Raw genomic sequence first — 24545 nt, forward strand, 5'->3', positions numbered from 1 at the left:
GAGTTAAATATGTTCCACTATGAGGTACTGTCATATACTGATACATCCAGTGATACTGTAAATTTCCACACCAAATAAACAGAGTAAATTTTTAAACTGTGTATGTAAAGTGAAGTTAATTGTTCCACAGAGAGGAACATATAGACTGCACCCAGTGAGTGGCGCTCCTGCCCAAGAGATAAATCAATTCATCTTATAATCTCAAAAATAGATTTAAACATAAACAGATTAATTTCCTTTTTTAAGTTTCAAAATAAAAGATGCAAACTTTTTTGTGTATTTGTCACGCTTTCACGTTTCAGATCAGCAAACTTATTTGAATATAATATAAAGAGCATAAATACCAATTGCAGTTTTAAAAACATAATTTAATTAAGAGAAACTGGACTAAACTTTCCAAACAAAATATGTGATCAATCGGAGATAACTCCTGATTTAACAAGAGTTAAAACTTTAACAAGAGTAAAACTTGTACTCAGGTTACCTTTCTCTAATATTAAAGTCTGTTTGATGATCTCATATGTGTGACAGTGTGACAGTTATGCAAATATAAGAAATCAGGAAGTGGGCAAATACGTTTTCACAGCACTGTAAATCTTTAATGCATTAATGCTGTGTGTGTTTTTTAATATCTATTTCTCCTGACCTTCTTATCTAACCTGTTATGAACATAAGCATAGCAAAGGTTTATTCCACAAATGCATCCCACATCACATCTGGCCCACTCCAAGTTAAATCCCCAAGCTGACTTTTTAAGACAGTAAACACATTTATTGAGAAGAAAGAAGCATCAACGGGAGAATGCATCGGTGGCTGTGGCACTTATAGGTCCTGGATCCTGAGGGTGGACCTTCACACAACATAAGCAAGCAAAACTGTCCAGTAGATAGAAGGCTTGTTCACCCTGCAGTCGTCTGCTGCTCAAAAAGACAGTTACAACAACGCAGGCTGGGACAGAGAGGAGGAGCACCTTTTACATTAAAGCTTTAATCAAACATTGTATCTGACTCTGAACAGAAAGTTAACAGCAAGTTGGCACCTTTGATTAAAATCTTTTTTTTTTCTTTTTAAAGATTTTAAAAAGCTAATAACAAATGCATAAAAACAAGAAGCACTGGCATTTTTATGTCTGTCTTGCAAGAAAAGTTCAGTCCCGACCTCCAGTTGTTACATACCTATAAACATATTGGCTGGAGACCTTTGTTGCATACACTTTGTTTTGTGGAGGGGAATGGGTGGAGTAATTGCTCTAGATCCTAAAGTTTAATTATTATCTCCAATTCTATTTAAATTGTAATGCAATTCACAGGTGACAGATTCTTTACGAGATCGCTTAAATGACAGGGATAGTCCATGGGTGCTGGTCAAAAATTCCTTAAATCTCTTCTGGCTTTCATTTCAGGACCTTATTGCCTAAAACACTATTTTTTTGATTCAGACTTTTTGAAAGACTTTTTGTCTCCTGCACATGGGTTGTTCCAACTATTCATATATCTAGCTAAGTCGCTAATGGCTAGTTTCAAACTGGTGATTTGCCGAACTAAGTTGCACCATTTAACATTTAAAAAAAAATCATCTAAGCTTGAAAAGGCTTTAGTCATTTGGGTTGAAATGGTTGTGATACGATCTGAAGAATATCACATAACTTTATCAAAAATGCCCAAAACAACAGTTTCAGAAGGCTAAGTAGTTGCTACATTAAAACAAGCACCAATCGGTGATTATGCTGATCTAATTTACAATATGTTTGACATTTAATGCTATTGGCATAACATTTTGTAACTTGGAAATTATTTGAAAGTGTAAGAGATAATTTTCCTCATCTTATAAATAGCTTAATAAACATTATTTTGAAATATGGTCAAATATGTCAGCTATGAAGCTAACATTAGCCTTTTCAGCTAGCTGACATATCTTACATTATTTTGCAGCTACTAGGCCATTAGGTGGAAATATTTAGTGACAACAAATGTCCTTGTATGCAACTACTTTTTGTGGTGCAACTTGATGTAGTAATGAACACATCTCCAAAATGTAACGACCTAACTTATAAGTAGGATTAGCAACAGCTTACTAACTAACAGCTGTTGCAGCTAGTTCTTCAACCCTTCATACCACTTGAGAAGTTTGGATCAGTTGTGCACTTCCTAAAGAATTGAAATTCGGGACGTTCAAGGAAACATCCCAACCACTTTTTGTCGACTTGATAAACTCTGAAGATGGTGTGCTACGCTCATACTTGTGCCCGATAGAGCAATGTGCATCTTCTGTGGTTCAGTCGGTCTATTCTGGGATGGGGTCAGTTTCTGAAAGCAGAGAAATGTGCTTGGCTTTGCTAGGAAACAAAGTGTCACCATCTGTGCTTCATGTTGTGCAATAGATGTACAGCATTGGGTCATCTCAGCTATCGGACTTCGATAAAAGCGTGTGCATTGGAGTCTTTGGACGTTGATATGAATCAGAGTTTCATTTCTGAAATGAGATCCCTCGTCTCCTTTTCTCTTTGTAGAACTTCCTTAAATGTCGATTAAAGAATTATTGCAGAATAACAGAAAATAAAGGAAATACATTTATAAGCTCATAAAGTGTTATTTGCACAAATTGACTTTTCATAAACTCTGGATTATATAGATTTCAAAAATGGATAATAAACCTCAGTCTCTGATTAAGACATAAGACTCCCAACTTAACTTTCCGAATGTTTTGGCATGCCACGCTATAGAACATTTTTTCCCATTTTCCATAAGGCAAAAAACAAGACTTTCAAACTTTAAGATCACTCAGTCCTAGATCCAAAATCTGACATCCGAACTGCGTTTGTCCCAACACAATCTTGTGTGGTTTTTCATTAGCAGGTTCTCAAACGACAAATAATTGGAGACAGACTTTTTTTTGGGGCCAAAGATCTTTTTGGAAGAAGTTTTAAACAAAAAGAACTGGGCCCTTATGTCCAGAAAAGTATCCTGGACACCGTCACAGTGTCACTAAAGCCAGCCTCTCTTTCAATAGCTCATTATTTCTGGTCTTTTCTCTTGCACATCTGATCTTGTATTTAGAAATATACTAATCAATAATCTACCTCCCATAAACAGAAATGACATGAGCTCTTTAAAATGTAGCATTAGTCATTCAATGTCATTTTGTGTTTTGTTTTTTTGTTTTTGTTTTTTTGTCCATACATGACAGCATACAACAACACTATACAGAAAAATGATTAAAAATGGTTATAAAAGAATGTACTTCTGAGGCAAAAGTCTTTTAAAAGAAGAGACTGACTTGGGCTTTGTGCTCCTTTGGTAGTAAACTGCAACCCTAACCCCAGTGCTGGACAGCAAGAAAGAGTTATGGCCATCAAAGAGCTCCAAAGTGGCTCTCGTTTTGTCCTTTCAGTCCTCTCTTTTGTCTCAGCTGCTGTCTGTGCATTTTTCTGCCAGTCTTTTGTTCTCAGTTCAGGTTTGGTTTGTGGTTGATTGCTGAATGATCTCTGAGTATATGTAATCACGTAATCAGACAGCAGTTAATGCAGCGAGGCCCCAGTCTCCTTTTCAGAGACCCCTTCTTTCTCTTGGGGGTCAGGATGGCGATGATGGCCTCGTCAAACACCGTCTTCAGGCCCTTCTGGGTCAATGCTGAACATTCCACATAGCAACATGCACCAATCTAAAGAGAACAGAGGGATCGTCAGTCACAGCAACGCAACGTTCAAACGGCACTGACATTAAAATAGTTTGGAAAATGTTCACTTTCTTGTAGATTGGTAGATATGCCAAACTGTAGCACTATCAAAGAGTTAAATACCCAAAGGCACAAAGACGTCACTTGCACAAAACATCAGGAAAAAGTTGATGAATCTGAACTTTACCAATTTAGTCTGCCAGTGTCAACGAACATGCCAACTTTTCACCCTTATGGGCTTCATCCAAGAAAAAAAATGGAGGTCCGGTCATTGACATAGAGATATCTGGCAAGTGACTGGCTTAAAGATCAGAAGAAAATTAAATTCCTGATCTCAAATACATCTATGTAGCATATAACTTATCTCCATTTTCTCTCGTGCTTCTTGGTAAAGTTGACATGTTTGTTATTTAACAGCTTTTTTCTATGGTTTATATGCAAGTGCCACCTTTGTACCTTTGGATATTAAGCAGTCCTAAAGTATGAACTGTAAGATGGATGTAACTGGAAAACAGAGAAGCACAGTTTTCACCATTTTTTTAAAGATTTATATTTTCTTTAGAGCTATAAAAGTGTCTAAGAGTATCTGTTTACCAGTCTGGGTTTTTGGATCACCTCTGCCACAATGCTACGACACCCATCCATTAAAAAGGAAATGTAATAAGAGTGGAAGAGGCTCAGCAGCAGCTCTGCTAGCTAGAAACACTGAATGCTATAATTGTATCAGGCTAGCAGTGTAATCATATATTATTTGCTTTGGCTATGGTTGATATTAGTGGGTAACTTTAGAAGCTAATGGCAAGTGAGCAAGGCCAGTACAGGAATGTTTATGGAGGCCGCTCAAGTATAGAAAACAGCCCGATGAATTTTCACATAAATGAATAAATAAGTTAGCCCTTTAAAGCCAGAAACATTTATTATTTCATGTCCAATATGAAAAAAGGCCCTTCAAACACCTGATTTGTGTAAAAAATTGCTTTGCAAAACGGCTAGACCAAAAACAGCTCTTTAGCGCCTAACTAACGAGCTTTTTAGAGGTTAGCATTCATTGGGGATCCAAATTAAAGATTTGTAAACACTTTTATTTCTTTTGTCGAGTCACTCCTTTGTACTGTCCAAAGGAATCACAGTAACCTCAAACATTTTCACTATCATGATTTTTCAGCTTTTCTTCTAAAATGTTGACTTTGATCTTCACCAAAAATGCCTGTTTTTACTGTGGCCAAACAAATTTATCTTTGATCTGACCGTCCAGAGCACGGTTATTTTAGAAGGCCTGAACTCTGCAACGGCCAACGGTAGCTTTGCTTTAAAGCTCTTTTTGAACAGCAAATACCATTAGTGGCACTGCTCCCAGGTGAAATCTGTCTGCAGTGTAGAACTGTGAAGGCACATGACGTGTTAACAAAGGAGCTGCAAGAGTTCCCTTTATATCTTCTGATGGAATTTTTAGATCATCAGACTGGTTTTTATATCAAAATATCTGTTACTGACTTGAATGTAACAGGGCAGCCAGTCATGAAATCCACACTACTTTTCCTTACAATGGGATGATTTTTTTCCTTCTTTTCTTTCTGAACTGTTTGGAGCTCCTTTAAATAATTTACCAGACTTACAGACTTTGCTTCTGAAGGCCTCAAAATGTTCTTTAGATGTTGGCATGATGGGATCCCAAACAGCAAAGCAAGCAATAGACCTTTATTTATACAGGAAAAGCTGCAATCTATCACTCCCTCAAAGTGTTTTGCATCAATTGTTGGACTAGGATGTATTTTTACTATGTACTTTTTCAACTAGAATCACTTTTGCTTCTTCAAATATGGGAAATAGTTATTTTTCACATGACTGGATAAACTATTTCTTAAAAATATTTGAAATTTACCCTTTAAAAAAAAAAGAAATTCTAATCTTGAGTTGGATTATGAAAGATGGGTTACCTACAACAGCAACTATAGGAAACAATACCCAAGGTAAAATGCTGCTCACTTTGAGGAAAAGGGGTCTAATTTGACCCGACATGTTCTTCCAAGTTTCCTTGAGGCCTCAGAAAACTTCATGACTCCATGAGATGAGAATCGCATTGAAATCTTACATTGCCAAAACGGCACGAATATAGACTTTAAAATGAATCTAGGCAGTAATGTTTTGAAAGACTGAGCCTTATTCATGCTCTGACAGGAGTGATTAATCACAGATCGCCTTTGGTATCTATGGTGCAGAGTCTCGAACTCTGCTGGACATCTGTGTTGGTTCGGAATGTATTCCCGGATTCATTGTAACTCAAAGAATGCGCAAAGGTCTTGATTCCAAGAATTTCTAAAGAGACATTCCTAGGTCAAATCAACACACAGGAATCTAACTGGACTGGGCAGCTCAATTCTGCAACAGCGAAAGTGAAAATAGAAGCTTCCCTTTAGTTCGGCATACAAACCTCCTTTGCCAGTTTCTGTCCTTGCTCGGTGGCAATGGGCTTCTCCTTCATGTCATTTAGTTTGGCAATGGTTTTGGGGTCATCACGGAGATCAATCTGAAAAAGATACGCTTCTTTTAGCTGAGTCAACATTAGTATTGCCGTTATGATATAGATTTTATTAATAGCTCATATTTGCGTAACACAGAGGGATTTCATCATTGCATCTATACATAGGAATGAGCTGTAACTGACAGCGCGAGCTCTCATTTTGTAACACAGCCATGTTGGCCCACACTTCCTGCTCTTGTGCAAAGCAATTTCACAGACAACCACAAGTTTCTTCACTCTGCTTTTATTCACTGGAACACTCTCCACCTACAGCCCGTCCATATCTCAGTAATAACCTGTTACAATCAACGAATCCAACTGCTAAAGCTAACAGGAAGTGGCCTTCATTAACCCATTTCTTGATTGGGGAGATTTGCGGCAGCGTGCACATATCAGCATCCAGCCAGTGGAGCGGCGAGTGAGTTATAGCAGGAACTGATAACAGCGCAGTAAACATCAACTGCCCTCAGTTTTAAGCAAGCGCGATATTGGCCGTGACTTTTAAGGTTTAAGAAATAAGCTAATGCTCTGGATTAATGTTGTGTCATAAGAATCAGTAAACTGTTAATTGCTTCTTTAACAGATTTAAACCTCACATTTAACACGGGGACATAAAACGCCTAAAGCGATATGTGACAAATCAGCCTGAGATCGTTGGTCAGGTTTGTACTGGCCGTTCCATATTTTTGCTGTTATTTAATAAATAATTTCTTCTGTTCTTTGGCTCATCTTCACAGCTCCCCGACTACATGAGTGGCTGGGCTTAAAGCTGTACTAATTAGTACTTTTATAGTGACAGTGGCTGAAAAACATAATTGTGGAATTTGAAAATGGTCTCTTCCAGACTCGGATCTACATCTGCCCTCAGCATTACTGATCACTTTAGCATCTTTCAGCTCGGTGTTTTGGTTTTACAGACCAAAGCTTTAATGTTTCAGTCAACAACTTTACCAACTTCATTACTTCCAACTTGTAATACACTGCAAAAAGCACGGTTCCCAAGTTAAACTTCTCTCAACTTTGAAGCAAACGATTGAAGCGACTACCAATCAGAGTGAAGGATACAGTTAATTGACATATGACACGATGGTAAGCAAATTAGAGGGTTAATACATACATTTTACATCAACCTTATGCATTGATAATATATTTCATGAGTTAATCACCAAACTAATACACTGCATGACTCATGATGTAATCACAACACCAGTGCAAAGCAGAAAAAACAAAGTCTGGATGGTGTTTATACTGAAATAGGCTAATTTCTAAGTTGAAGAAAACAGTGTAAGAAAAAGAAAATACATTGTTCTTTATCACTTTTCAACTTTCTTGGTAAATGGTAGGTTACACCACTTTTTTATCCCCCATATAACTAAATAACTGCATGAATCAGAGAAACACAAATAAATCTAGAGTCAGCTGTGGAGTACTACAGTATTAGCCAGACAGCTAATATCTAATTCCTCCATGCTACCACCTACTGTCTATTTCAGCACCTGTACTTTTAGATATGCGCCTACTCTTAGTTGTGTCTTAGTCCTCTTTAATGGGCAGCTGCGATGTTTTGTCATGTTCCCACCGTTCTCAAAGATACCTTGCCTAAGTAATATTAGGGCTGCAATTAAAGATCACATTTAACATGGATGAAGGTGCTTCATGTTTTCCCAGTTGATCAGTTATCATCATTTATCTTTTTTATGTGTAATCTAATACAATATTTTGTTTATAGTCATTTATAAAGAAATAGGTTTGATATTATGGTGTTTGGTGTGAAAAAAAAATAGCTTAGCGGAGCAGAATGGATAGATGGATTATGCTAGGTGCTGATTTATTTTATGAAAATCTAGCTGTTAATAAAATAATGGCTTCAACTTTTAATACCACAGCAAAGTTCTGCTGTCTTCTGAATGTGAAATTTTCCTTTATTTCTCATACGTCAGCTCCTCAGCTGAGCTCTTATTACAACAGCAGAGATGTCAATCAGATGCTTTTAGAAAAGAGACACGAGGGTTATGTGAAGTACAGCAGCTCAGTGTGTGAATGTAAACACAGACAAAGGAGGCGGATTATGAGACAGAAGCACAGCGGGAGGATTACTTGACAGCTACAGACGGAGGAATGGAGAGATTGCTTTGTCACTGTAGCTAACTGCAAGGATGCAACTAGCATGCTAACAAAGCTTTCTGGTAAAATTTACAAAACTGTGTCCCAGTTTTTTCATTTTTTGTTGTGTGTTTGTTTTTGTTTTTTTTACTGTTTTTATATTCCATATTATATATATTCATGTTAGAGTAACCAGCATGTTTGTTAATGTACAGCAGCACTTGCTATTGGCATTTGTGCTAACGCTAAAATTATGTAATCTCGCTTGTGCTAATCATCCTTATGTTAGCGACTGAGAATCATTCCTTTATGTAAGATAACATTAGACTTGACTTACACTTGCTCACATAACCTTATAAAAACAAAACCTAAAAAAAATAAATACATCCAGGAATATAAATTTACTTATAATAAGTAAATTTTTAATTTAAATAATATTTATTAGTGAATTAATGACGACAGGCATTTTTTCACTGATCTTATGCCCCTTTCCCTGATTGTATGTGCATCTTCTCACACACACAAACAAACAAACACACTCACACATACATTGTGGGTAGAGTGGAACTGACAGGATACAAGTGAAGTGAAATAATGTTAATCAGGCCGTTGACAGCACATAATGTTACCATAAGAGCAGTAAAATAAGTCTTCCGCCAAGCTTAATAAGAATGAGAGCGAGAAACCGGCAGCGACACCACTGTCACCAATAAAGCAAAAAACTATAACAAAGCTGTGAAGGAAAGTGTAGTTGCACCACCTCCATGTATGTATATAAAGTGGACTTCCACGTTGTCACTGTTGTACTTGGTCTAGCTTTCTGAGTCAGGATCAGACTGATACTGGATGAAAATGATTAAAGTTTGTTCAATATGTCTAAGTAACTGAGTTTATTTTTCATTCCTTTTCATCTCTATCTGAAAACATCAGGTATGAGCTCAACAGTGTATTCTTCTCTGGTAACCTCATTTCATTCCAGCGTGTCAGAAATGACAAATGCAGGTACATCCACCACATATGCGCAAAGCAGCTGAGAATGGGAAGCGTCTGTTACGTGTTTCCAGAACCAACCTGCGTGCCGATGAGCAAGTAAGGGACACTGGGAGCGTACTCCTGCAACTCGGGGACCCATTCTTCACGCACATTCTGGAAGCTGGCGGGGTTGACCACAGAGAAGCAGATGAGGAAGACATCGGTCATCGGGTAGGACAACGGCCTCAGGCGGTCGTAGTCCTCCTGGGAGAAGACAGAGCAGCACCAGTTAACAATCAGAAGATATGATTCACTCCTGTTCCTCACATCTGAGAAACTCTTACTCATCGATTATTAAAGGATTATGAGATGAGCTCAGAATGATGACCAGAGAGCTACACAGTGCCAAAGTGGCTCCTGAGCCGTGTTATGTGCATTAGGGTCCGAGTTAAAACAAGAAACGAATGCCAAGAAGATGACGTTAATGTGAGAGTTCCCTTTCTGACAGACAATCAGTTATTATATCACATTTGCAGTCCTCTAATGCGAGCTGAGCACAAGGCATCACCACAAGATGCTGAGAACCAGACACACTGCCATCTCCGATATCTGTGTGGTGTAAATGACCAATTCACCAATGCAACACTGCCCTTTGTGAGCCAGATCAGGCGCTCCCTTGTCCTCGCCAAAGATGAAGTCTTTTCGACATAGTGTCTGAGTTGCACTCATATAAATATTCACGACCTATCTCACGTCTACTGATGGCACGTTTTTCCTGCCGCTGGTTAGAGACATGGGGAATCAATGAATCTCCCGTAAGGAGATATGACTCAACCAGACCAACTTGACTGAGTGAATCAGTCTCAGTTCTGTCACTTTTATTGTCTGCGACACTGAATTCAAGAAGATTGAATACAACGTCTGACCAAGATGCTGCAAAAGGACAACCAAACACTGGAATTAAACTCTTTCATCTTGATGCCTTCAGCGAGTTCAATTCTTTGCCAAAGCAGACAGCACAGTGTGCTATCACCAAATCGCCTATAACTCAATTACAAACCGCTGGGAATGGCTTTGCAAATGAGCAGAATGACAGGAAACTCCTCAAACATACATCAGCCAGGCAGAGGCGTCCTCCTTTTTTGTCACCCGGGTAATGGATTTAAGATATACAGACTTTATATTGAATAGGAGCAGATGATAAAATAAGCATACAAATCTTCAAGCCCTGTGCTCATGTTGTGCATTAGTCAACAATGCCTCACTGGAATAGGTCAAGTGGATATAATTCAATACTTTACGAGTATTTCATCCTCTTACTTCCAAATGAGTGCGATATTTCACAGATGGGGCTCATGCAGGGATTTCAAACAACTCTTAGAGGCTTTTTTTTCTTAAGCTATGTTCACACAGGTACCGCAACCCTGAACTTTTCTCTGCAATACCAGATAAAAATACACGTAAAGCTAATCGGATTGGAGATTGCTGCTCACCTGTGACTTCCCAAGCACAAAGCGTGTGGGATTCTTGGATTGCATCAATGTGCGATTAACAGATTAACCACTGGCATCATGCACGCTGCCTCACGCAGGTTCTATTCAGGCTTCTCCATTAACCAAAACACATAGAACATTTCCAGTAGTGACAAAACATTAAAGCAGAGCGCTTCTTGCCGTGTGCCACATCTGAAAAAAAGACATCTATAAATGTGGTAAACACTCCGACCTGATTTTCAAGATGTCCTTATTTCATGCGTAAAAAATTGCCTCAGAGTGCTCGGGGGAGTTGAGTTTTGTTACACTGGCTGGTTGAGTGTTTCGACAGCACAATAAGTTAAGTACATTTCCTGTGTCATCTTACCTGACACTAGCTGAACCTCCGCACCCGATAAAACCATTTTGAGTGCAAACTATCCGGTGCTTGTAGCAAACCTGAGAGCAAAATTAATAAGAATAATCTTTAAACCTTGTGCACGACACATGTTATACAGTTTAGGCAAAGGTGAAACACGAGCATGACTAAAATGATCTGATGGAAAGTTTCTCAGCTGTCAGATTTTGCAATTATTTGCACACTGTCAGCTATAGTATGTTACAAATGAAGTCCAGGTATATAATTTCTTAACTTTAGAGCGATATTTCCAGTGGTTGACAAAAATAAATTTAAAGCCTATTACCAGGATTATCTAAGAATAAACCGTCTCCAACAGACATGTTATTTCACAAGTAAGAAGGAAAAACCATCATACCGAGCAACTAATGAGAAAATGCCGGTGAGCTGTATTATCAGTGTTTCATAAGCTTTACCTAAAATAAGAAATGACATCGGGATATTCCTGTGTCTGCTGCCTCAGTTTTGACCGGATTTAAAAAATACTCTGAGAACATCGACCTCAAAGTGCATTACTAACCTGCACTACACACATTTAGTGCATATCAAGGTGTAGAACTCATTCTGGGCACTGCTACAACACTGAGATGTGGCAATATTGAATTGTTTAACCTTCATGTTCAGCGTCATTATGATTAAGGATCATGACTTGTCAGGTATTTCATTCTTTGGGTTAGCCAACATTTAATAAACCTGTCAGGTCATGCCTATCCATTAATAATGACTCATTTGATACAAAAATAGTAATAAACAATGAAAAAAATCTGATGTTTGGTGTGAGCAGCTTTGGTCTTTAAAACAGTACCCGTTGTTCCCTGCACACCAACTCATAGCTTGCAGGTAGATTGGACTGTTTTAGATCTTTAAGTATTTTTTGGTTCTTCATGTAATCCAAGATTACACCTGGTTTTTCTGGGCCTAGAAGCGACTTTATTTGAATTAACGGGAGCAGTGTTATCAGGTAACAATTCAGATATTGTTAAGAATGGCACATCCATAGACTGTTTTGGTGTAAGGGTGCTGCGATGAATATTTAGTGCATCCTGGATGAGCTGATAGTGACATTAACTTGCTCTTACAGCCTTCGAGGTCACATCTGATTTTAAAAGGGTTATTTCTTTAAAAGTGATGGAAAGAGAAATTTGCCAAATGTTTTAAAATACATGACTTAATATAATGTTTTACATACAAAACATAGGATGTTCACAAGTGTCCCCCCTCCAGACTCGTCTCATACCTTGGCGAGCACGTCTGGGGTCACTGCTACCAACTTTCAACCACGTCAAACTCACGAATCCGCTCTTTCTAACAGTACGTGTTTCGATTATTACCCGTAGAGGGTTGCAGAATTAAAGCACTTTGAATTAGTCTTTTAAATACACCCTGTATAATAGTATGAGTCAAACAATTTAAAAGTCACACATCTAAAGCCACGTATTTAACGGGTGAGGCAACTGTTTGAAGTGCAACTGCATTAACGGCGAGGAGTCCGTTGATCAGGCGCTTGATTATCAATACGATTGCTTCAAAGTAATACAAGAGAGAAGCAAATTCTACCCGCCCAGCAAAGACACTGAAAAATGTTGAAGGTGACTTTGCCAGATAATATTGATTAAAAACTGAAAGACGAAAAGCATCTTATCAGGTTAGTGAAGAGACGTCGAGAAAAAGATGCCTTTTTGTTTAATTTTTAATGGCATAAACAGATTTTTGATACTCTGTCGGCTGTGGATGTTCTGTTCACAGAGGCTTAGGCACCTGCATTTCTGTAATAGCATCTAAATATGATCTAGATATCTGGTTGAAATTCACATTTTTACTTTTGGTGGTGGTGCTGGGGACATTGTCCACCTCCATCAGATCCTACACTATGTCCATTTAGATTATTTATTTCCTTTGGGACAGCAAAAATAATATTTGCATTCGCATCATCCAGCAGCTCTCGTCTGGTCCCATATATACACCTCGTGTGTCACATGTACTTATTCCTGTGTGTTTGTAACCTTTGCCTGCACAAATGAATCCGATTTCCCCACAAGCTGCAGACGCAGTGGAAGCCGCTCAGCAGTTTACTGTAAACAGGCCCGAAGCTTGTTTGATACCCATCTCTGTACAGTTTCCTCAGCGCACGGCAAACACAGCAGCCATTCAGAGTCTTCACAGTGTATCGTCCAACACGTCTCCAGCGCTCAATCCCGGATTTAATGAACAGAACTGTTTACACCATCGCTGCCGTGAAGGTGCTCTGGATAAAAGTTTCCATTAAAAATATGTCCCACATTTTTATTAGTTCAGTCCAGCAGTTCATGAGCGCATCGCAGACACGCTGCACAACGATCTGTCCAAGTTAGCCGGGAGTGTACCGTAAATATTATGATCAGCGGGAAAGGAATGATGGAGGGGGAAAAAAAGGGGAACAGGAGCAGCTTGTGCATGTGTACATTAAACTCTATCAGCGTCTGTCTATACATGCCCATACACTTCCATCAGGGCCAGACTCAGCGCCTTCAATGAGCCACTGTGAGCGCTCGGCTGTGTGACTGCGCTCTGTTGACTCAGTGACATATGAGTGCTATATCAGTGAGTCATTCCCTCCTCCTCTCCATCTCCACAACTCTCTCTCTCTTCTATCTTTCTCCCTTTCTACTTCCATCGCCTCCTCGGGGCTCTATAAACCGCCTATATCAACAGCGTCAGAGACGCTCGCTCTAACATGGCTGCCGGGTGGGAAAGCAAGCCCAGGCAGAGACGCTTCTGATCACAAAGTTCCGACTCCGATCTGCCAAGCTGCACATTTCAAAATACTTTATTTCACCTCGGGAGTAAAAAAAAACAGCAACAAAAAAAAAAAAAGGGAGGGGGTGGTGCCTTTTTCTACTCCCACTAATGGCGATTAATGATCATTAATCACGGACTGAAGCTCTAATGCACTCTGTCCATTCATGCCTGTACAGTGAGAGCATCCTGCCATAGTTCATTCAAAAAGTTGGCTGTTCAGCGTTTCTATTTATAGATGTTAATGACAGCAGTGAATAGACAACAAAGAAAGAAAGAACAAAGATTTTATGAACACTAATATATAAAACTGACAGTCCAAATGTATATCAATTCTTTACCACAGGATGCAGTGTGTTTTGATAATGGAGCATTTTGGTAATGGCCTTAAGGGATAATCCACTAATCCAAGCGCTTACTCACTCAAATGAATGAACAAATTTGGAGAAGGAACCAAAGGGAAAACCAATGACTTTCTCTATAAATATGAGTTTACTCATCTTAGCATTACTCAGCTAGTAAAAACAGTTTGTATGATTTAGTATTTAGTATTTATTTTATTTATTGTCATTGTCAAAGAACAATGAAATTGTTCTTTGACCGAGGACCTGTCCTGGGGCAACCATATCACCTTAGTTGCACGGAAGGCCGAACAGCGCCTCTACTACCTGAGGAGACTGCGGAGCGCACACATTCCCAGACCTCTGATGTTGAACTTCTACAACTGTGCCATCAGCAGCGTTCTGACGCATGGATTTCTAGTGTGGTTCCCCAGCTGCACCAAGGCTGACCACAAGCACTCCAGCGGGTGGTGAAAGAAGCTGGCAGAATTATTGGAACAAGTCTGCCAGAGATCAGTAATATCTTCCCCACTCGCTGTCTGAGGAGGGTGCACAGTATCCTGCGGGACCAACATCACCCTGCGCGCCACCTTTTCCATCTGCTGCCCTCAGGGAGAAGGTACAGGTCTATACAGGCCAGAACATCCAGACTGGCCAACAGCCTGTATCCACAGGCTGTGAGGCTCCTGAACTCTCTGCCCCCCTCTCACGGACAATAACCATATCCAACTTCTTAATAGCAATGAACTGGTCTGCATTGGTGCATCATATCTTTATTCTCTTCCCCCCCTGCCCCCCCCCCCCCCTCTTTCTTAAATAGACATCCATCATATCTCACAGTACAATAATATTGAACGGGTTGCATTGTTGCATTTTGTCATGTTTCTCAGGTCTTTGTCTGAATGTCCTATGAACATTACCTGTCTTGTTCTCATGTTGTTGCAAAGGATTGTCTCATTGCACTGAAGTCACACTGGGTTAAATATTTACACTTGGGTTTTAAGGGTTTTATTTGGTTTTTTTTGGTTTTTTACGGGTTGTACGGAAGCCCCAAACGCAAAAACAGTTTGTATGATTTCCTCGTACGTTAATATCGAGCTTTGTCAAGACCCCGATGATGTCACAGGAGGTCACCTCAGGTCCTACACTCGATCCTGCTCTGTGTCGTTTGGCTTTGATTTTGAGCCTTTTTGTTCCTGCTGCAAAAAGCAAAAAAAGGAAACAAATTCTCCGGAGGACTAAACGCACGTGAATCCACAGCTGCGAATATTCACAAACAACCATTTCGCAGTATGTAACAGCATGTCCTCAATTTGCAGTAGGAGCAAGCATGCTCATGGCAACGTGCCTGAGTCAAACGCTGGTCAGGTATTCTGGGAGTTGGAAAAATTTGCATGGCGGGAAGGGAAAGCGTTACAACATAACAGTGGATTCCTACACTAAACACTGTGCCAGCGCCTGTATACGCGAAAATAACTGACTCCATCCATATTACCACTAACTGCAAAGTTGTTTTTCATGTTATTTTGACTGGGACCCATAATTACACCAGACACCTACCCAAATATGTGGTCACTGGTTAGGTGTTTGGTGTTCCATTTTGCATTTTCAGATATTCACTATAAGCAGCTTTGTGGTGCAGTGGTTAACACTGTCAAACCACATCAGGAAGATTCAAACCCTCTGGTTTGCATGGGCCTTTCTGCATCATCTTCCTGTGTCTGCCTCGGGTGTGGAAGTTTGGACTGTGGAAGTTTCCTTCCACAGTCCAAAGACATGCATGTCAGATTAACTGTGCCTGTGTCCAGGTGTTAGCCTGGTGACCTGTCCTAGGTGAACCACACCACTTGCCCTATGACAACAAGGACAGGATCCTTAATCCCCACATCCATCCCTGAACTGGATGAGCAGAAGAAAACCGACAGATGTTTTCATTCTAGACTTGAAAATCATCACCTATTCACTCACAGCAGGCCTCCAGAGAAGCTGGCGTATTGGGATCACAACACTATGTACATGCTGGGAATCAGTCCTATGCGTCTTTCATGTTGTTTTCAGAGAGGGCACATGCCTGTGTTGTAAATACACAAGCTGTCTTGGCATTGTAAGCTACAAGCCAGATGGGTGCCAGCTGTGCTGCACATCATGGCAGATTTCACAAAGACAAGAAGAGAGTTAAATCATTTCAAAATGTAAATCCTGGTGCTGACTTCAAAGGCCAATCCAAATGGCAGAAAAATGCATTACACACCCTTTGCTAAGTCAGAAGCTGTAGTCTGGTATTTCAATCAAAGTCCAAGCACAAGTTTCAAAGCCACAGAGAATATCCAGTGTTTTTTTCATTTATCAACACCCTTTCATGCACCGGTCTCAACAGCATAGCCAAGTGATATAATGAGCCAACTCCTGCTAATTTTTCCAAAAGGTCAACAAAGACTTTCTTTTTCAAGATTCAAGACCTCTGGGCACTGGTACAGCTCACTGGGTAAAGCAAGCAACCCATAAACTGAAAGGCTGTTGCAGACCCTGAGGCCTGCTGGGACTTACTGTATGCCTTCCCCCTGATCTCCCAGCCTTCCTGTCTTCTCTCCACTGCACTATCCCAATAAAAGCAGAAAAAAAAACCCTAAAAAGGCTTTGAGGCCTTTATTGTCATTGGTTCAAAAATTCCAACTATGTCAACCTCATATGATGTGACATTTGAAACAAGACAGGACAGAGCTAAGAAGTCCTGAACGTGCGGTCGCGTTCATCATCGAGGAACACTTTCTGAGCCACAGTGCAAACAAAGTAAATATTAATAAAGCAAGTTTACGTTACCAGCAGCATTTAGAACTAAATGTAACGAATTCTAAAGTAAAGCAATGGAACAAACACCTTTCAATCACGTGTTAATTTTGGATCTGGTTTTCCACTAGAGAGCACTTTTAAAAATCCTGTATCGGTCGAGCTCTAGTCTAGCATTTCAGTATTTAGCCTTAGATTTTTATAAAGTGTGATGAGCTTTTTTCACTATTCTGATACTTTATTAAAAGGAGAATCCATTAGTTGCAAACTGACTGATTAATCACTAATAATCGTCAGGCAATGTGCAAATTAGTTGACTCCATTCAAGAGAATAGCACTAGAGTTGTTCTGAAGTGTAAAATCTCTTTCTGAGGCGTGCCCACAGCACTCCTGTTTCTCTGTGTTGGAGCAGCTGACTGGTGACCGGCTCATGGCTGAGTAAAACCAGTTTCCCCCTCTTCCAAACCCCACTCGCGTCCCCACCTGTCATCCTTTCACCCCTATTGGGTCACTAGGCCACCTTGGGTTGCTGAGTCAAAAAAGACTCATCAGACTGTACCCAAAGCCTGGACAGGAAATGTGAAAGTGATCATAGGAAGTGCATCTGACATGCTGAGCAAATCAGCAACAATCCAACTACAAAGTGGAAGTTAATAGCGTAGTAAGACACGGATCCCTCGGGGTCGCAGCTCCTGAGCTCCTGTCCTTAAATGTCGTTTCCATTGGCTCTAGTGCACTTAGCATCCACTTCCTGTTTCCTCCTGCTCCTCCTCGCCAGTGGTGCTAGATTTTCTTGAGTGCAGCAGCAGCAGCAGCAGAATGACTGAATGAATGAATGAATGAATAAGTAAAGACTTTCCCCTCTGCTCCCTCGCCACATTGCAGCAAATTAGACTTCACAGACCTTCCATATGGAATAATTCAAAAGGCGGTGCTTGGAGTAGAGACGCAGACAATAACTGGCAGGGAAGCAATAGCAACAACAGATGCGGCGCAGCGGCACTGGGTTCAGAGCCGAGCTGTGATTATGTGGCACTGAGTGACATGTGACACCAACGTGACAGCACAGAGTCGCGACCCCAATGCGTACGTAAGGTTGCTGATAGGCGTTGGGAATTAGCGAAGCATTATGGGAGCTCCAGCCTACGCCAGGAATATAAATATTGCAGGGAGATCGAAGCCAAATGAACACGTGTAGCGCAGGACAGAGGTGGACGTAATGAAGGGCGAGTTTTACATCAACAGGAGAGAAATGGAAAGGAAAACGAAACAGAGGCGTCTGAATTTAACCAAAGCTATTTCACACCCCCCCCACACACACACTTGATTAGCCTCCCGCATCTGTCTCTCTCTCTTCCTCTTTCTGTCTCACACACACTATTTTCCTCCCCCTTTCCTCTCTTTGGGGGCATCGAGTCTTTGATCAGACGCTGAAGCTATAAACATTACCAGCTGGCCTTCTGCTCCACATAAAGAGGTCAGCCGAGTCGGGGGCGGAGGCACGGGAGAAACGTGAGGGGGCACATTTTCAAGAGCAGTAACTCTACTCTGGGAGGCCGGCGGCGCCCACAGCAGACATCTGGGAGAACTTCTCCATTTCAGAGACACTCTGAATCAGCTGAAAACAAACCCTCCTCTGACACACACACACACACACACAGCCTATCAAACACGCCAGAATAGACAAAAGGTTGTGTTCCTCTTTTCACAAGTGAGTAGTAACACTTCTACCATCTGTTTTCTTGGGGGAAAATTATAGCGCAGCCACAGGTAGCTGTTTAAGACAGGGAAGAAAAATGCAGGCTGTCTGCGATCTTTTCCCACTCACAGATTTGTGTGTGAATCAGGGTTTGTGAAGGAAACCAGCTAAATATGCCAAAGCTGACCTTTCTGAGCTTTGCATTTGTCTCTCTGCTGCATGGATCACATCAGAACAGGTCACGAGGAAAGTGTTAATAACTACTCAGCTTCTGGCAAGAGTGTAGTTTTAGGTTGCTGTAAGTATGAGGAGGTTAATCATGCGCGACTGACTGTTCGCTGTCCTGCAGTGCAGCTGAAGTTAGACCAGAAGGCCTTAACGCAAGAAAATCATAGTTGAGTGCATTCAGTTTTTCTCACCAAAGCACACTGTGTGTTAGTCTCGTGTCTAAAAAAGTGCTGAATCTATTTCCTTCCTCCTCATTTGCACAGCCAGTGTTTGAGTATTATGAGTTGTGCAATATACAGTAAGCATGCCTTCTTCTTCTACTGCTCAGCTGTTGAACTATAGGTTATTCTGAGCTGCCAACTGTTAATGAGCAGGAAAGAGACATACCCTACACAGGAAGGTCTATGCAGCTGTCCACATGCTTTTCTGGTTCTTGTACATGCACAAAATAAAAATCTGTTACACACACTAAACTCTTGCTTTAAATCACTACTGGAGGTTTAAAAATCTACAGGGTGCCTTTAGTCCTTTGCTTTAGCCATAGAAACGCCTGAAAATCGTGAAATGATACAAGAGAGGCCCATTCAGAGCTTTTGCCATTTGAAATTATTGGGATTTCTGAGCGCATTACACATAATATGTGGCCTGATTGTCATCTGAGTCACAAACATGATCTGACTAAGCTAATAACACTGTCCAAACAGCAGACTATAGAAAAAGAAAGTGATCTCATGAATTTAGCGATTTGGAGAACCTCGATCAGACATTTCCTGTTGCTGCTAATAAGACTTTCACAATGATGGGGGAATTTTAGAGCTAACAAACAGTTTCGAGTTCATCAGTACTGCTTAGATGTCTTGACTGGACAGCTCTCCCTAGGTCATGCCACGGCATCCTAATTAGGTAATGTGATAAAACTGACTCTGTAATTCCTAAAATCATTAATTTCCTTGTTTTTTTGTGCTTGATGATTTACTCGTGTTTTCACCAAACCTCTCCAAAGATTCAGGCCATGAAGTGCTACCCTGACACTGTTCTTTAAAATTTGATGGCACAATTATGAAATCCTTTTTCTCAAAATGGCTGTGAAGCATCCAGACTGAGGTAGCAAAGAAAGCCTAAACCACGATGCTCCCACCACCATGCACACGTTTACTGCACATCCAAAGTAGCCTCGGTCATGTTAGTTGGCACAACTAAAAAAAAACAAAAGAAAAACAAACAGAGATGACGATAACATCACTTGCTCACTCACACTGTCGTCACAGTTTGTGAAACGCTTATTTGGAAGGTTTTACTGCACTTGGGATAAAACAACACTTGGTCATCAACTTCATTAACCTCCTAAGACCCGAACTCTTCCATTGATATTTGGGCTGATTGGGAGACGATGAATGTAAAAACAAAGAATTACCAGATTTTTTTTTACCTAATTTTTGTTTCTGAGAAAAATGAGAGCCACATATGAGGATATTCATTTAAAATGTCGATAGAACAGTAGCAGTATAATGTCCTCGTAAGTGGATATCAGGCCCTTGTAGAACAAACTTGAGTATTTTGGTCTAAATAACCCAAAATGCCAGGTCCTAGGAGGTTAAAGCCTAATCCTTGTGCAATTTAATCAAGGTGAATAACGTTGATATTTTTTTTTTCTTTGTTGTATTTTGAGCCTATTGTGCTTTATTTTCTTACCAGTTCAATAAATGCCTACATAATTATTTACTTGGAATATTCCAGAACCCACACTAACGGTCATCAAACCATAATGAACCATATATACTTAAGTGTCAAATCTCATTATTAAAGGTGCAGAGATCATCAAATGCTTATTAATGTAACAGTGTATCAGAAGATACGCTAAAGCAAGGTATCTGTACCGAATCGGAGGTGGAAAAGTTGGATCAGTGGACCACTAACGTCACTGAACAATAAACATAGAAGAACATGTTACCAAAGGTGAGGCACTGCGCAACTAAACTAGGCTTAAGTTTAAGCTACTGTGTCTGTGCCCACCTGAGGAGATATTTTTTGGAATTTCAACCACCACAAATGTGCTCCTGTGAGTTCTTCCAAAAACCCAACTGCACAGTACGCGGTGTGGATGATGCTGCGCGTCAAGCAAATGCAGACCGGCCGACAAGTGGGCCGGAAAAGAGATGGAGCGGCGGAGTTCGTCAGGAACAGAAGCAGCAGGAAAAGCGCAGACAGTGACAGTGTTGTTTTTAACACTCAGCTTGACGTCAGCTCTTTGTCTGTTTGTAACTTTGCTCTTTTCCGTGGCTGACTCATGGACCGACAAAAGCACAAGAGTAGCCCACAGAGCGGCTGTACGACATATTTTTTGACTGCCCCCATTTGACAAGAGATGCTCTCTGCAGGTAGATGGGCCGCCTAAATCTGCTCAGGTAGAGCCTGCAAGTTACCATCGACAATGTAAATGGCGATCTGTTAGAACAAACAGTCAAAGTTCACTGTGAAACTACTTAAAAAAATAAAGGTCCACTGCAAACTTCCATGTAAAGCCAGCAAATGATAAGTCGTTTAGCAGTTAAAAATGGTTGATTAGGTGTTGATTAGTCTTTTGGGAACGGTCTAATCATTCCCAGTAGGGCTGTTCGATATAACGATATATATCGGATGACGATATAAAAACATCTATGTTTCATTTTACGCTATCGTTTGTTTTGTGGTGTCGCAAAATAAACTGTTTGTTCATGGTTTTGATGGTCACTGTAGTGGCTATATTAATTTCTTAAAGTTCTCTCTTTCTCTTATATTTAATAGAAACCACACTACTGACGGACAAGCGCCTGTTTTTATTGGTTGTCTTTAGCAACAACGACGGTAAAACCATCGCATGTCCGCTTGTTTATTTTCCACATAAACCTTTCACAATAAACCTCAAGATTCTGTTGAGACTTTTCAAAATAAACGGAATCACGTGAAAAAGTATGCAGAGTGTTGACGGATGAGAAGCAAAAAAAAAAAGAGCCGTCAGGTGCTAAAAAAATCAACCTTAGACTCAAACGTTAGAACAGGCTTTTCCCCGCAGCACGCCGTGTAATAAATACTCACAAAGAAAACGGCGGCCGTTACAACCTATGTCTAAAAATGTGTAGTTTCATACATCTGTTAAAACACTCGACTCCAGGTACACGACGCCCAACTGGAAACACTTCACCTACCCGAGATTCACAGAATTTACAGAAAATATTATTTTTTTTGTGATTTATATCGTTATCGGACGATAGAGGTTTTATATCGGGATATGAGATTTTGGTCATATCGCACAGCCCTAGTTCCCAGTGAATAACAAATATTATTTTAGTTTCAAAGGCACAATTTTTGCTTAGTTTGAGGTTGGTAGTACCTGCCAATGTGGCCTTTAGAAATTCTTTTTGGAGCCTTTTTCAGCTTCTTTCCTAACATAATGCTTCAACGACATCCTGCGAAAGTTAAACCCAACACCTCCCATCACCTTTACTGGGACACCTGGATACAAGTAGCTTCACTGGCACACAGGTTCATGTAGTCTCCAAACTACACTGTCAGTATATGTCAAACAGGCATCCAACCTGCAAATGTTTCTACAGATTGTGTTTGAATAAAATTCTTTTTTAGTTCTTGGTTTTCATTTTCAGCTAATTTGCTGATAACCATCTCCTATAATCAATAATGAAAAACACTGATGAAGACTTTGCATACAGTCATAGTGTGAAATCTCAAAGATTGAAGCACCAAATTTTGACATAACTAACATGTAAAGAGTTGATGTGCTAACTGCTTCCTCTTTAGCTGCTGTCGCTTAGCTATTCACATCAAACCAAAACCGCCATAAAAACCAAATGACAACTTTTACACTAAAAACAAATAATTCAGGGTCTTTCCTATACGCACACCTCGGTGAGCTTCTGTGTGCTGTGTGTTTCAAGTAGCTTCCTCCATCTGTGTGTACACTGGCTCTTCTGCTGAGGGGACACAATATTTTGTGTGTGTGTGTGTGTGTGTGTATTACAGTTGTAACTCTTGCCCACTGAATGGCACATTGTAAAGAAAAGGCCCATGCATTAAGCAGCCCTATTAACAAACCTGTGACATCACTACTGGACATAGGAGCCCTGTTCTCCACATAATAGAACTATTGAAACCCCTTCACTGCCATCACTGTCCACGCCACAGCACACTCAGGCAGTTAAAGCCATGTGCGAAACCCATCACCTGTTGCAGCTTAGTGCCTGGCCTGAATATGAAGCCTGTGGGTGTTTCCAAGGCACTGTTGGATAGTTATTGGTCCCAGGAGCACATGGAGAGACCGAGATAGAGCTGGAGCGTGTGTGCATGTGTGCGTGTCCTTGACGTGCTTGGCACAGAGCCAGAGGAAAAAATAAACTTTACCTGACCAGCTGTGTCATACAGTCCCAACAAGTACTGCTTTCCCCCGACGTTGACGCTCACTGTAAGGAAATGACAAAGAGCAGTTTAGAGGAGGAACCAAGGGGTGAGGGTGGGGAGTGCTGGTGGGTGGGGGGGTCCCAGCCCCTCTGTGCTATGAAGACGACAAACAAGTGGTTTTGATTATAGCAACAGATGCAATGCAGTTGGAGGAAGAGTGGTGGGGTGGGGGTCTCTAAAATCTCTCTTCTCTTAGATTCGCATGTGGCCAATTATCAGTGAGCACAGAGCGGCAGCAGCTCAGCATGTCACGCTATTATGAGATAATAAAGGCGAACAGCAGAACTGTGTTCCTACCTGCATAATGATCAAAGACCGTGGGTACATACTCCTCTGGAAAGGCGTCATTGGCATAGCTCATCAGCAGACACGTTTTACCCACCGCACCGTCTCCGACCACGACGCATTTTAACATGATAGTACCGGTTCCGTTTGCCATGATCCCGACCTTCCCAACGACATCATCGGCCCCTGACGCCCTTGTTATCCTGACCTCCTCCTTCTGTTCCTCCTCTTGCTGCTGCTGCTGGGCGGTGATCCCCGCACGGCGGGCATCACCAGCGTCGGAGGCGGACTGCGCGGCTCACCGAGTCGGGCTGGAACTGCATCGTTCTCCCCTCCTCCCCACTACCCATCAGGTTCTTCCAAATGTCAATGAGTTCCTTTTTTTAATTGTATTTTTTGTACGACTGTCAGAAAGAATAAGATCCCCTCGGCCCAAGCCGGCTTTCAAATAAGCTGTCTCCTTAAACCCAATATCGGAAGCGTTTTCTGGGAGAAGCGGTCTGCCGGTACTGCATGTCTACCATGCCCGCTCCACGGTGCAGCCTGCGCTCTTGCTCCCTGGCGCACTGTGCCGCTGGTGGATAAGGTGGGTGCGCTTAGCCTACTGAAGAGGCGGGGCTTGGGTTTAAAACCAAGGGGCTCCGGATAAAGTACAGTCCGCCTGCTGTGAATGCCTGGATCACAGAGTAATTACACTATTTACGCTTCTTTAGAAGGATCCCGTGTGCAAACATTAGATTTCTGTTAGGGGGTGTCACAGGAAATAAAACAATATCCTCTTTTTGAGATAAACTTACCATTAGTTTCCACACACACA

The 24545-nt window shown here is 40.9% G+C and overlaps 1 protein-coding gene across 1 annotated transcript; it reads right to left on the reverse strand.

Annotated features, from left to right (window-relative positions):
* Positions 1 to 749: 749 nt before the first annotated feature.
* On the reverse strand, positions 750 to 24284 carry LOC147315513 (rho-related GTP-binding protein RhoQ). Its single transcript, XM_086258368.1, has 5 exons — positions 23741 to 24284; positions 23387 to 23445; positions 9371 to 9535; positions 6107 to 6202; positions 750 to 3660 (listed from the first exon to the last, which is right to left on the reverse strand). The coding sequence occupies exons 1-5, from the start codon at positions 23880 to 23882 to the stop codon at positions 3499 to 3501; spliced, it is 624 nt and encodes a 207-aa protein (XP_086114494.1). The 5' UTR covers positions 23883 to 24284; the 3' UTR covers positions 750 to 3498.
* Positions 24285 to 24545: the final 261 nt, after the last annotated feature.

This window comes from Aulonocara sp. 'chitande type north' Nkhata Bay, linkage group LG13 (genome assembly GCF_057382095.1).
Source record: "Aulonocara sp. 'chitande type north' Nkhata Bay isolate Kocher_YH1m ecotype deep benthic linkage group LG13, A_spYH_male_GT1.1, whole genome shotgun sequence".
NCBI lineage: Eukaryota > Metazoa > Chordata > Actinopteri > Cichliformes > Cichlidae > Aulonocara > Aulonocara sp. 'chitande type north' Nkhata Bay.

Coding starts and splice junctions, on each gene's coding strand:
- LOC147315513 (XM_086258368.1), bottom strand. CDS start 23,882: ATGGCAAACGGAACCGGTACTATCATGTTAAAATGCGTCGTGGTCGGA. Junction 23,446..23,740: donor GGTCTTTGATCATTATGCAG/GTAGGAACACAG, acceptor ATTTCCTTACAG/TGAGCGTCAACGTCGGGGGA. Junction 3,661..6,106: donor GACAGAAACTGGCAAAGGAG/GTTTGTATGCCG, acceptor TGTTCTCTTTAG/ATTGGTGCATGTTGCTATGT.